At 33.3% G+C, this 13,151-nt stretch overlaps 1 protein-coding gene across 5 annotated transcripts in view; it reads left to right on the plus strand.

The window, feature by feature from the left end:
* The window catches only part of LOC132759576 (battenin-like), a 295,062-nt gene that overhangs the window by 178,617 nt on the left and 103,294 nt on the right, over positions 1 to 13,151 (plus strand). For all 5 annotated transcript variants that reach the window (XR_009629738.1, XM_060751386.1, XM_060751389.1 and 2 more), the window contains one exon: positions 12,238 to 12,329. Coding sequence is in view for 4 of the 5 variants with exons in the window: in XM_060751386.1 (XP_060607369.1) it covers positions 12,238 to 12,329 (92 nt within the window). In the remaining variant the exon portion in view is untranslated. The remainder of the gene's footprint in view (positions 1 to 12,237; positions 12,330 to 13,151) is intronic.

The following is a 13,151-nucleotide window of genomic DNA, read 5'->3' on the forward strand; positions in this document are numbered from 1 at the left end:
CTTTCACTTTGAAAATAATATGAAATTTACAGTTTCTGTTCATTATCTACCCAACAGTGTTACATATTCAACTTAAATTTGACATATGGATATGTCAAAGGAATGTGCAGGTCAAGTTGAAATTTTGTCATGGTTTGATGATTTTATTTGCAGAGTTATGTCCCTTTCACTTTGAAAATAATATAGATACATCTAAGGAATAAGCAGTTTAAGTATGAATTTGGTTGTGGTTCAATGATTTTAGACAAACTTATCTTTCCTGAATGTTGGAAAAATTTTGTACTTTCAGTTTCAGCACTCATACTTTTAGCCATTATTTTGGCTACAAATATGAAATATGTTATTTTTAAAAGGTTAAGACTGAATAATTTCAGTGTCTTGAACATTGTATGAAAATGGTTTGTGTTAACATTTTAAAGTTTTAAGGGCTTTGAACTTAAAATGAAAAAAATAATTAATGCACCATCTGAAATTTTGGCTGCATGCGGGGGCATCCGTGGCATGATGACACATTTCTAGTTTAAATATACGTTTAGTTGACACTCATACTTGATTTGCTTTATTGTATGTACGTTATGTTTCAGTTAAGTCAACTTTTCAAATAAAGGTAATGGTCAGCTTGTCAAATAAATACAACAGAGAAAATGAATTCAATTATTTAAACCAAATGCGGTTATATTTGACTGCTTATATAAAGAAACGATACCAGACTTCTGTGGTATGAAAAATATTAATTCAAAAATAAGAAAATATCATTTTTGTTGCGTTAATATCCAAAATTTATACTAAATTGCACAACATTTTACATCTGTGATAGTTGTAGTAAAGTAAAAATATCATTTTAACACTAAGTGGTCAGTATAAATCCTTCTTAAAAGTCATAGATTGTTTCAGTCAATCATTTAGAATATCCGAGATTCAACACAAATTTGAAAACATTTCATTTTTATTATTTCTTGTAAAAGTCCCAAATGTAAATTGATGTATACTGTATGTGTGTAAGTCAAACATTTTGTGTAACTGGTATATTTTGTGTTTATCATTGTGTTCATGTACATAATTGGTCATATTTCAAAACACGAAAATTTCATGCAATGGACATTTTGTCATTCAAGAGGCTACCTATAGGGTTTTGCAGAAAGAAAAAGATAATTGCTAAAACATTAATATTGTACATTTCTAGCACAAAAATACATTAGTTCTACTTTTTCGATAGATAACATGATATTTGATAGTAAAAGAAGTAATTTAAGTAAGATATAAGCCTCAAACTGACCAATAAGTAAAATATTGAATTCCCTTCGGCGCTATGCGCCTCATGAAATTCAATATTTTACATATTGGACAGTTTTTGGCTTATATCTACTACATAAAATTATCTAGGTAAGCTGATGTCAAAGATTAAAAGGAGAGCACTTCAACATATTATCTAGGTCAGCTGATATCAAGGATTAGATGTAGATTACTTCATCAAATTATCTTGGTCAGCTGATATCAAAGTGTAATTTTACATCTAAAACTGTACACATGGTGCAGATGCCATTGCTATAGGAAAAAATAAGATAATTTCATTAATTTGACCTTGATATTCAAGGTCAATTAAAGGTTATGGTCACATCTAAGTTATTCAATATGTTTTTTTGGCCAGAACTCTTGTTTTGTCAAGGTACAAATCAAACCTGTACTTGATAAAATTATGACATTTTATCTAAAATTCAATAATTTGACTAACGGCCAAGGTCATTTAAAGCTTAGACAGTTAGGGGCAGTTGAACTTTTCAGAAGGTGTTGTGTAAGAGGTTGTTTTGTCCAAGTATGAAAATAATTCAGTAATTAATTACCATGCTACAGTCAATTATAAAAAATTAGTGAAATTCAATTATTTAACCCATTACTGCATGAGCATTTTGTGAAAATGGCTGTTTTCATTGAAAAGCCTGCTGTCACAAGGTCAAGTTGCTATGAATCTTAAGAAAATGCTTCAGTACTGATCAAACTTGGCACAAATGTTGACTGGACAATAGCCTTTGAAACGGTATGCTCAATCTTAGATTTCCTGTTACCATGGCGAGTGATTTCTGAGTCATTTCTGAGTGAAGGTCATGGTCTATCTTAAAACATTGTTATGTTCAAGATTGATAACAATCTATTCAAAAATAAAAAAAGTCAGTTGTAGCAAAACTCAGCAAATGTCAAGCCAAATTTAGACATTTAACCAGAAAGTTTAAAACTTGTCCAACTAATAACTATGGAACAATTTGGCCCTCAGTATTTCATTTTTAAGTGGAGATTTGGAATGATTTGCGAGTTTAGATCAAATAAAAACCAGCCTGTTCATAACTGAGAGGTTAGACAAAAACAAAGAAAGAAAACCTTTCCCGGAAATGACAGTGCAGAAAAATTCTTCCCCGGAAAAGTCAAAAGGGAGTATAGAAAAATAACCCTTAATACAACCTGCTTTAATAGAATTTTATTCTCAGTCAGGTTTTTTTGTTGCCTTTACAGAGTCGTGGCATCATATAGGGATCACTTCTCTGTCCGGCCATCACAAAACTGGTCCAGCCTACTCCAAGAAAACAACTGGTGCAGTTTCATCAAAACTTTACAGTAGTAATCAATATCATCTATTTGTGCATCTCATTTTTAATTCATTGAATTTTGTCAGAGTTATGGCCCTTTATTTATCTTAATAAGCTCAAAGTGACAAGGTGAGCTTTTGTGACACCATGTGGTCTGGTGTCTGTCAGTCCGTCCGTTTGTGTGTTAACTTTTTCATTCAAATGACTTCTCCTCCAATATTGCTTGGCAAAACTTAATGAAACTTAGCAGGCATGTTTCTTGCATGAAGCTCTACAAAAGTTGTTAAAAGAAGAACTCTATTTGCCATGGCAACGAATGAGTTTTTTTGCTCACCTGAGCTTGCTCAGGGTGAAATTTAGGATCGTTGCATGTCCGTCGTCCGTCTTAAGTCCACATTTGTTTGGTCACATTTTTGCCTCAATCATCATCAAACTTTGTCAGAATTTGTTAAGGTAATTGCTTGGATGAGTTTAAACATTGGTCAACTTGGAGGAAAAACTAGGTCACAAGATGTAAAAATAGAAAAATCTTGTTAGCACTCTAGTGGCTACTGTTTTGATCGAAATATCCTGGAAATTGGTCTGAAAGTTTGTTTTGATGATTTTTCTAGGTCAAGTTTGAATATGGATCACCTTGGGTCAAAAACTAGGTCACACAGTTCTAAATGGAAAAACCTTGTTATACCCCCACAAACGAAGTTTAGGGGGGGTATATAGGAGTCAGCTTGTCGGTCGGTCCGTCGGTCGGTCGGTCCGTCGGTCGGTCCACATCATGGTTTCCAGACGATAACTAGAGTTTGGAGTGAGGTATTGTAATCAAACTTGGTATATAGCAACCTTATGTGGAAACCCCGGTTGGTATTGCATTTGGACCCCCTGGGGCCAAGGTCAAGGTCACCGTTACTAAAAATAGAAAAATGGTTTCCGGACAATAACTAAAGTTAGGAATGAGATATTGTAATCAAACTTGGTATATAGCAAGCTTATATGAAGACCCCGGTTGTTATTGCATTTGGACCCCCTGGGGCCAAGGTCAAGGTCACCGTTAATAAAAATAGAAAAATGGTTTCCGGACAATAACTAAAGTTACTAAAAATAGAAAAATGGTTTCCGGACAATAGCTAAAGTTAGGAATGAGATATTGTAATCAAACTTGGTATATAGCAAGCTTATATGAAGACCCCGGTTGTTATTGCATTAGGAATGAGATATTGTAATCAAACTTGGTATATAGCAAGCTTATATGAAGACCCCGGTTGGTATTGCATCTGGACCCCCTGGGGCCAAGGTCAAGGTCACTGTTACTTAAAATAAAAAAATGGTTTCTGGACAATAACTAGAGTTAGGAATGAGATATTGTAATCAAACATGGTGTCTAGCAAGCTAATATGAAGACCCGGTTGTATTGCATATGGACCCCCTAGGGTCAAAGTCACTGTTACTAAAATTAGAAAATTGGTTTCCGGGCAATAACTAGATTTTGGAATGAGATATTGTAATCAAACTTGGTATATAGCAAGCTTATATGAAGACCCTGGTTGGTATTGCATCTGGACCCCCTGGGGCCAAGGTCAAGGTCACCGTTACTAAAAATAGAAAAATGGTTTCCGGACAATAACTAAAGTTAGGAATGAGATATTGTAATCAAACTTGGTATATAGCAAGCTTATATGAAGATCCTAGTTGGGATTGCAATAAATTGAAATAATTCTTTGTACACAGTGCTGATGGTACTTTATTTACTGTAGGTTTATTTCAAATTTTTCTTCAGACAACTTATTTTTCAAAAGTCAAAGTTGCTGGTGGGGGTATTAATCACCTTCAGTGATAGGTCTAGTTAACATTCTAGTTGTCACATTTTTGACTCAATTGTCATCAAACTTGGTCAGGATGCTTGTATAAGTAATTGCTTGGATAAGTTTTAACATGGGTCATTTCAGATGAAAAACTAGGTCACAGGAGCTAAAAATAGAAAAATCTTGTTAACATTTTAGTGGGAACTGTTTTGATCCAAGTATCCTAAACATTGGTCTGAAAGTTTGTTTTGATGATTTTTAAGTCAAGTTCCAATATGGGTCACCTGGGGTCAATAACTAGGTCTTACCGCCCAAATATTGAAAAACCTTGTTAACACTCTAGTTGTCACATTTTGACTCATTTGTCATGAAACTTGATCAGGATGCTTGTCTATGTAATTGCTAAGATGAGTTTTAACATGAGTCATGTCGGATAAAAAACTAGGTCACAGTAGCTAAAAATAGAAAAATCTCGTAAACACTCTAGTGGCTACTGTTTTGATCCAAATATCCTGGAAATTGGTCTGACAGTTTGTTTTGATGATTTCTAAGTTTAGTTTGAATATGGGTCACATGGGGTGGAAAAACCTTGTTAACACTCTAGTGGTCACATTTTAATGCTCCCCGAAAAATTTCGGGGGAGCATATAGTCGGCGCCTTGTCCGTCTGTCTGTCCGTCTGTCCGTCCGTTGTGTTGTCCGGAGCATAACTTGAAAACCCTTGAAGATGATTTGTTTAAACTTCATACAGTGGTAGAGGGCATTTAGGAGGAGTGCAGTGTCAAAGAACCATAACTCTATTTTGCCCGGTTTTTGAATTATCTCCCCTTATAGAAAAATCTTGTCCGGGACATAACTCTAAAACTATAAGAGATATCAACATGAAACTTTGTAGGTGAATAGATCTCAATGGGTAGATGTGCAGTGCATAAGAACAATAACTCTTTTTGTCCTAATTTTGTAGTTATTGCCCTTTGTTAATTTTAACACTTTGAACTTTGTCCGAGACATAACTCTAAAACTATAAGAGATATCAAGATGAAACATTGTAGGTAGATAGATCTCATTGAGTAGAAGTGCAGTGCAAAAGAACCATAACTCTATTAAGCCTCATTTTTGAATTATCTCCCCTTTTAGAAAAATCTTGTCCAGGACATAGCTGTAAAACTATAAGAGATATCAACATGAAACTTTGTAGGTGAATAGATCTCAATGGGTAAATGTGCAGTGCATAAGAACAATAACTCTTTTTGTCCTAATTTTGGAGTTTTTGCCCTTTGTTAATTTTAACACTTTGAACTTTGTCCGGGACATAACTCTAAAACTATAAGAGATATCAAGATGAAACATTGTACAAGGGGGAGAATCACGCCGTTCGTTACCCAAACAAACAAGATGGCGGTTGCAGCCAAAAAGTAGGTTTTTCCCTTTTTTCTCTGAAATTCGCGATGTTCTAATGTAAAAATACATATAACAACCTTCTCCATTATTTTCCTGGCACACAGGATTTTATTTCATGATTTTTCGTCCCGTACTTCATCTGAAATGCGCGTCACCAGATTCGAAGCGAGAGAATTTTCCACCGGTTCGATCGTGGTAACGTACGGCTTTTTCTCTAAAATTCACTGTTTCTTTTACATATATGTGTATTAACTGAAACCACTGACTTTAAAAGTTGTAATATGTTGTCAAGTAAGCAATTATGCCCATTCTGGCTAGATTGACTGCTGTAAATATTAATATCGGGGTATTTTCTGGAAATGATAACGTATGGCGCACAAAATATCAATGATAACGTACGGCGCATTTTACTACTTGGTGGATTTCCATTTGTCCAATCAGCTGATAATGAATTATTTTTATGTAGGAAATGATAGATATCTGAAAAAAGTGTTGGTCATAATTGAACAATGCTGTACCATCGGATATAAATATCTTTCTAGCTGGTGGCATAATAGATATCCGTTGTTAATATACCAATTAGAACACACGTGTATAGTTTGAGAATATTTTGTATAAAATGCAGAATGGAAAGAAAAGCCTCCACTTTCAGGAAACATTAGTGTAGTGATGTCTTCACATTAAATTTCGCCAGTGTTGTTATTATGGCCTTATCCCCTTAACGCATTCAGCAGAGCAAAAATGTTAAAAAGGTACGGACGGCTTGATATATTTTCTTTTCCAAAGAAAAAGTCTAAAATCATTCCTAACACATTTCTGATAAGGAAATCTTAATATATGAACCCGTCAAACATTTACAAAACGAAAATTTATTGCGACTAGCTTACACCCAGATGAGATGAGCCTGTGTTTATTCACTCTGGTCGCTCATTGAAAGAAAAATACTAACAGAGAATTATGAATGAGTGTAGGTTCTATATTGAATTTATTGAATGAGTTAGAAAATAATGTTATGCGAAAATCTTCAATGAATTTAGTAAATAAGAAATTTCCTGTTTATTGGACGGGCGGTTAATATTGAAACGCTACCATTTAGCGTGACGTTGTGCCACTATGACGTCAGATATATTTACACGACATAGTCTTACAGTGTTTATTATTATAATAGACATTTTATTTTATTCCAATAGGCTTTAAAGCCGATGAGGACATAAAACACGCACAATAACGAATAGTTCATATAAATCAATCAAAATTAATCTTCTTCATACTTTTTCATGATTTTTTATATTATGTTTATATGAACTATTCGTTATTGTGCGTGTTTTATGTCCTCATCGGCTTTAAAGCCTATTGGAATAAAATAAAATGTCTAATGTCTATTGCGTTTATGTATTAAAAATCGATTAATATATACAACAATTTGCATAAATGGTTCATGTATATAATGTATGTTTTTTGTATGTATGTACATGTATATGTGTGTATGTATATGTATATACAAGAGACCTATTTATAAGTGGTTTAAAGATCAATTTTGAAGTGAAAATGTTCATTATGTAACTACTAAAGAAAATTTCGGCTGGTATTTATACTTTAAAGTCAGTGGTTTCAGTAAATACACATATATGTAAACCAAACAGTGAATTTTAGAGAAAAAGCCGTATGTTACCACGATCAAGCCAGTGGAAAATTCTCTCGCTTCGAATCTGGTGACGCCCATTTCAGATGAAGTACGGGACGAAACATCATGAAATAAAATCCTGTGTGCCAGGAAAATTGTGGAGAAGGTTGTAATATGTATTTTTACATTAGAACATCGCGAATTTCAGAGAAAAAAGGGAAAAACCTACTTTTTGGCTGCATCCGCCATCTTGTTTGTTTGGGTAACGAACGGCGTGATTCTCCCCCGTGTTTGTAGGTAGATAGATCTCATTGAGAAGAAGTGCAGTGCAAAAGAACCATTACTCTATTAAGCCTCATTTTTTAATCATCTCCCCTTTTAGAAAAATCTTGTCCAGGACATAGCTGTAAAACAATAAGAGATATCAACATGAAACTTAGTAGATAGATATATCTCAATGGGTAGATGTGCAGTGCACAAGAATCATAACTCTGCCTTGCCTAATTCTGGAGTTATTGCCCTTTGTTTATAATTACTTTTTGAAGTTGTCAGGGACATAACTCAGAAACCATAAGAGATATCAACAATAAACTTTGTAAGTTAATAGGTCACATTGATTAGAAGTGCAGTGCAAAGAACAGTTACTCTGCCTTGCCTAATTTTGGAATTATTGCACTTTGAACTTTTTCCAGGGACATAACTCTGAAACTACAAGAGGTGTACTTTCCTGTGTCCAAAACCTATTCGGGGAGCATCATCCGGCTCAAACCGGGCTCTTGTTGATTCAATTGTCATCAAACTTGGTCAGGATTTTGACTAGGTAATTGCTCAAATAAACTAGAACATGGGTCATCTCAAATGAAAAACTACGTCACAGAAGCTAAAAATAGAAAAATATTGTAAACACTCTAGTGGCTACTGTTTTGATCGAAATATCCTGGAAATTGGTCTGAAAGTTTGTTTTGATGATTTCTAGGCCAAGTTTGAATATAGGTCACCTGGGGTCAAAAACTAGGTCAAACAGCCCAGATATGGAAAAACCTTGTTAACACTCTAGCAGTCACATTTTTGACTTGATTGTTAACAAACTTGGTCAGGATGCTTGTCGAATGATTTCGAACATGGGTCATCTCGGATGAAAAATTAGGTCACAGGATTTTAAGTAGAAAAATCTTGTTAACACTCTAGTGGCTACTGTTTTGATCGAAATATCCGAAAGTTTGTTTTTATGATTTCTAAGTCAAGTTTGAATATGGGTCACCTGGAGTCAAAAACTAGGTCACACTACTCAAATAAGAAAAATCCTTGTAAAAACTTTAGTGATCACATTTTTGACACATTTGTCATGAAACTTGTCTAGGTAATTGTTCGGATGAGTTTGATGGTTTAGGTGAGCGAACTAGGGCCATTTTGGCCCTCTTCTTTAAAAAAGTCTTTAAAATTCTTGTCAAAACCAATTGTCATTTATGCCCCTAGGATCAAAAGGGTCCCAGCTAGGGGGCTCATCAGTTTTATATAGGTTTTTTTTTTTTTTTTTTAGATTTTTTACATAATACAATACATTTATGCATATTTATACAAAATATTGAGATATACATTTAAAGAGGAATAAGAGATTTCTTTTAAGAATCTACAAAGTTTATAAATATAATAAAGATAATATAATTCAATAGTATCTTACCAGTTGACAAATTTTTAATACCAGACTTTTTTTTAGTATAATATAAGCAAAAGATTCATTTTCGGAACTTATTACTTTACATTATTATAGAACTTATTTAACATAAGGGGAAATTCCAATTTAACATTGAACTTGCATTGGAAAAAAAATGTCATTAATTCAAGGGAAACAACTCCTACTATTTTAAAATTGATATCCAGTTAAGAGTTGTACCTCTTGTCATTAATACTTTATGCATTAATATTATAAGAAAGATTAAAAAAGACCAAATGTCATTCAAGGTGTTTAAAAAATAAAGATACAAAAAAGGGCAGTGGGTGCAATACAGAGTGGATCAAGCATATATAAATGATCTTAAAACATTAATCTCAATTAGGCAGCAAAGAAATATATTTTCCCCATAAATTGTCAAACTTTGAAACCTTATTTTGTTTTTTTTTGCACTATATAATTGTGTTCTCAAAAGAATAGTGACATAGTTTTTAAAAAGTTTGGAACTGTGTTCTTTAATTTGCACCGATAAAGAATATACTTTCCCAGCAGAATTAAATTCAATGTTGCATTATCTAAGTGTTTATTGCATAGAATAATATCTGTTAAGGTCCACTGTGTGTTAACATCTGTACATTTTGAATTTATCCATGATTTTATATCTTCCCAAAAAGAAGAACTTAATTGGCAATCCCAAAATAAATGTTTTATAGTTTCAATATGGTTGTTGCAAAAAGAACATGTATTAACATCTTTTATTCTCATTTTATGTAAAGGATAATTTGTTGCCAGTATCCTGTGATTGACTTTATACTTTGTAATATTAAAAGGGAGCCTATAAATGCCATTCCAATTAAAATCATCATTTAAATTGAGTTCATCTTCCCATTTTCTCTGAGCAATAGATGATATATTTGCTCTAAGAATATAATCATAGATTTGTCTAAGTCCCTTCTTTTGACTATTGATTATCTTGATCATTAAAGGCTGAATAGGCATTTCATCTTCCTGATGTAGGTGCCTTAAAGACAGCTGATTTAAAATCTCCTAATAGACTCTATAATGTTTTGATACTCTAAAAAATTGGTATTTATATCAAACTTAGTTAAAAATTCATCAAATGATAGCAAATTTCTTCTATTGTCTAGGAAGTCATTAACCAATATAATACAACAATTTACATATCTTGAGAAACAAACAGTAGAACCACCTATTTTAAACATAGAATTATGCCAAACAGGAAGTGAGCAAAATTCACTCAAGTTCCTAGGGTACTGCTTATGTAACTGTATGAGCCCAGTAAAAACATCCTTCCAAAATGTATTTTGCACTGTCAGAAGTTTGTTTATCAAAAATTGGTCTCCATATTTACTAAATTATTTGATAGAAAAGGGTACATGTTATTTATAGTCTGATTTTATTGACCTGTCAATTATGAATACATAATAGGACTCATTTAAATATTCGCTCCCACTTCGGTTTGGTCCGTGTAGTTTACGAGAATTAATGTATATTAGTCATGGATTGAAAGTCACGCCAGCGTAATGTGAAGGTTTTCGTTAATTCACAATAACACAGTCGGTTAAGAGAATGCCTGATAGGTCTGATGAGAGGTCTGTGGTTCGATCCTTACTGTTGCCATTGTTTTAGTACTCTTTCTTTATTTTTGCAGTATACTTTAATGGAACAGATTTGTAGTGTGTTTTACGGCATTGAAAATACATTTATTGATTTTAATCCGTTTCAATTTTAAACATGAATTCTTAAAACATGTTATTTAAAAAGAGTATAGACATTACAAAATTAAGTAAAACATAAAAAAAACCAAACAACATAAAATAAAATAATATATAGCTTCAATAATGTTGAAAGTATTAATAAGAAAAACATGGACCAACGCGGTCTCGAACTTAAAACACGTGTGATACTTAGATTATAAACTCGTGCTTTACCCGATTGCGCTATAACGCTGAGTACTATTAGTTTAGAGATAAAAATTAAATTAAATTCCATCGTACACCGTCTATCTTACGGAACTTACAGAAAATCTACCGGAGATTAATATACTGTGTGCATCGACCGTGTAATCAGTATGTAATTGACAGGTTAATAAAACCAAACAATACAAAATTAAAGTATGTGGTATTATTATTACTGTCATTAAAATTCTTCTTATCCATGTCAATTTTAGAGACATTATGAAAGTCTCAGTTTTATATAGTTCAAAAGGGGAAAATCTTCTTATCAAAATCTACAATGCGTTTGCCTTGATAATAATTATGTAACTTTATCTAGTGGTCATCTACAAATATTGTTCAAATTATGCCCCTAGGATAAAAATGGGCCCGCCAGGGGGCTTATCATTTGAAAAAAAAAAATATTAAAACATTTCTTGTCAAAAACCACAAGACCTACAAGTTTGATATTTGGTATGTAACATGATCTAGAGGTTCTCTACAAAGATTATCAAGGGGCTCCTCAGTTTTATATAAAATTATATAGGGAAATATTAAAATATCCTCTCGTAAAAATCCAGGTGGTGGTAGAGCCTTGATATTTGGTTTGTAACATGATCTAGTGGTCCTCTACAAAGATTGTTCAAATAATGCCTGCCATGGGGCTTATCAATTTTTAACTCACCTGTAACAAAGTGACAAGGTGAGCATTTGTGGCACCGTGTTGCCTGTCGTCAGTGGTTTGTCATCCATCCATTTGTCTGTGCTTGCTTTAACTTTTTCATTCAAATGACTTCTCCTCCAATACCGCTTGGCCAAATTTAATGAAACTTGGCAGGCATGTTCCTTGATAACTGATTGCTCTTGTTTATTTTAGAAATAAATAGAGAGAGATACAGTATACTCTCTTGGAAATTTTGTAGAAATTTCCAGGTCATTCTGAAAACGTATGGGACATACTATTTTGTTGCAAAATATATTTTGATTAATTTACATGTTTAGCAGCAAGAAAATTGAACATGCTCAATTATAATTAAGCATTTCAGCATCATTGAGAATTAATTTTGTATCCATTGAGCGGTTATTTATGTTTATCTTTCAATGTTAAATAGAGAACAGGTAAAAAAACATTTCCTAGTTTAAAGGAATCATTTAAAATATTAGTGATTAAGGATAAAGATAAGTTTACTGCAGTAGTTTGTTAATTGTAGGCGAACAAGAGTTCCCCTGTGTGGCTGTTAAGGAATCATCATTACATAGGATATGGAGATGTACAAGATTTGTTGGATGGATGGCCTTAAATGTAAGTCAATATTGTTGCAGTAATCATAAAACTAATTAAGTTGATTATGACGGTATATTAACATTTTATAAGAACATTAATACTTATTAGATGAATGAATAAATTAGTATGATACTGGAATAATTATGATATTTATGCCACAGCAGCATCTGCTATGTGGTCCGATATAGAGATTCACCTGTGTGTGTGTGTGTGTGTGCCTGTGTGTGTGTGCAATGTGTTATATAGATTATATATAGTGAACTTAAAAAATAATCTTGTGAAAAACCACTACTCCAATTTCAACCAAACTTGACATGAAGGGCCAGAAGTATTATTAGAAAAATCTTGTAAATACCCAAAAGGCCTAGAACATAGATATTTTGCATAAGGCATTGTCTGGTTGACCTTTAACAATATTGTTCAAGTTATAGCACCTGGGTCAAAATTGGGCCCGCCCCCGGGGTTCATTGATTTTCATTATTTAAATATAGTAAAAAAACTTCGTACAAGGCTAAGAGCTTTGATATTTGGTATATAATATCATCGATAGGTCCTCTACCAAAATTGTGGGAATTTTGACTCTAGTGTCAAAATTGGCTCCCCCCAAGGTTTTCCTTTTATGTATATAGTAAAATCTTTAAAAAATCTTCTTCTCTTAATTGACAAAGGCTAGAGGTTAGATATTTGATTAACCGCCTCCATGGTCGAGGGGTTTAGAGTCGATGACTTCTAATCCAGTTATCTCTCTGGTGTGGGTTCGATCCCCGGGAGATGCTTTGGTAGTTTCGCACGGAGGAAGGTAGTCTTGTACTGGTGTAACTCTCCAGGAACGATGGTTAG

This window comes from Ruditapes philippinarum, unplaced genomic scaffold, assembly GCF_026571515.1.
Source record: "Ruditapes philippinarum isolate M1 unplaced genomic scaffold, ASM2657151v2 ctg301_1_1_1_1, whole genome shotgun sequence".
Taxonomy (NCBI): domain Eukaryota; kingdom Metazoa; phylum Mollusca; class Bivalvia; order Venerida; family Veneridae; genus Ruditapes; species Ruditapes philippinarum.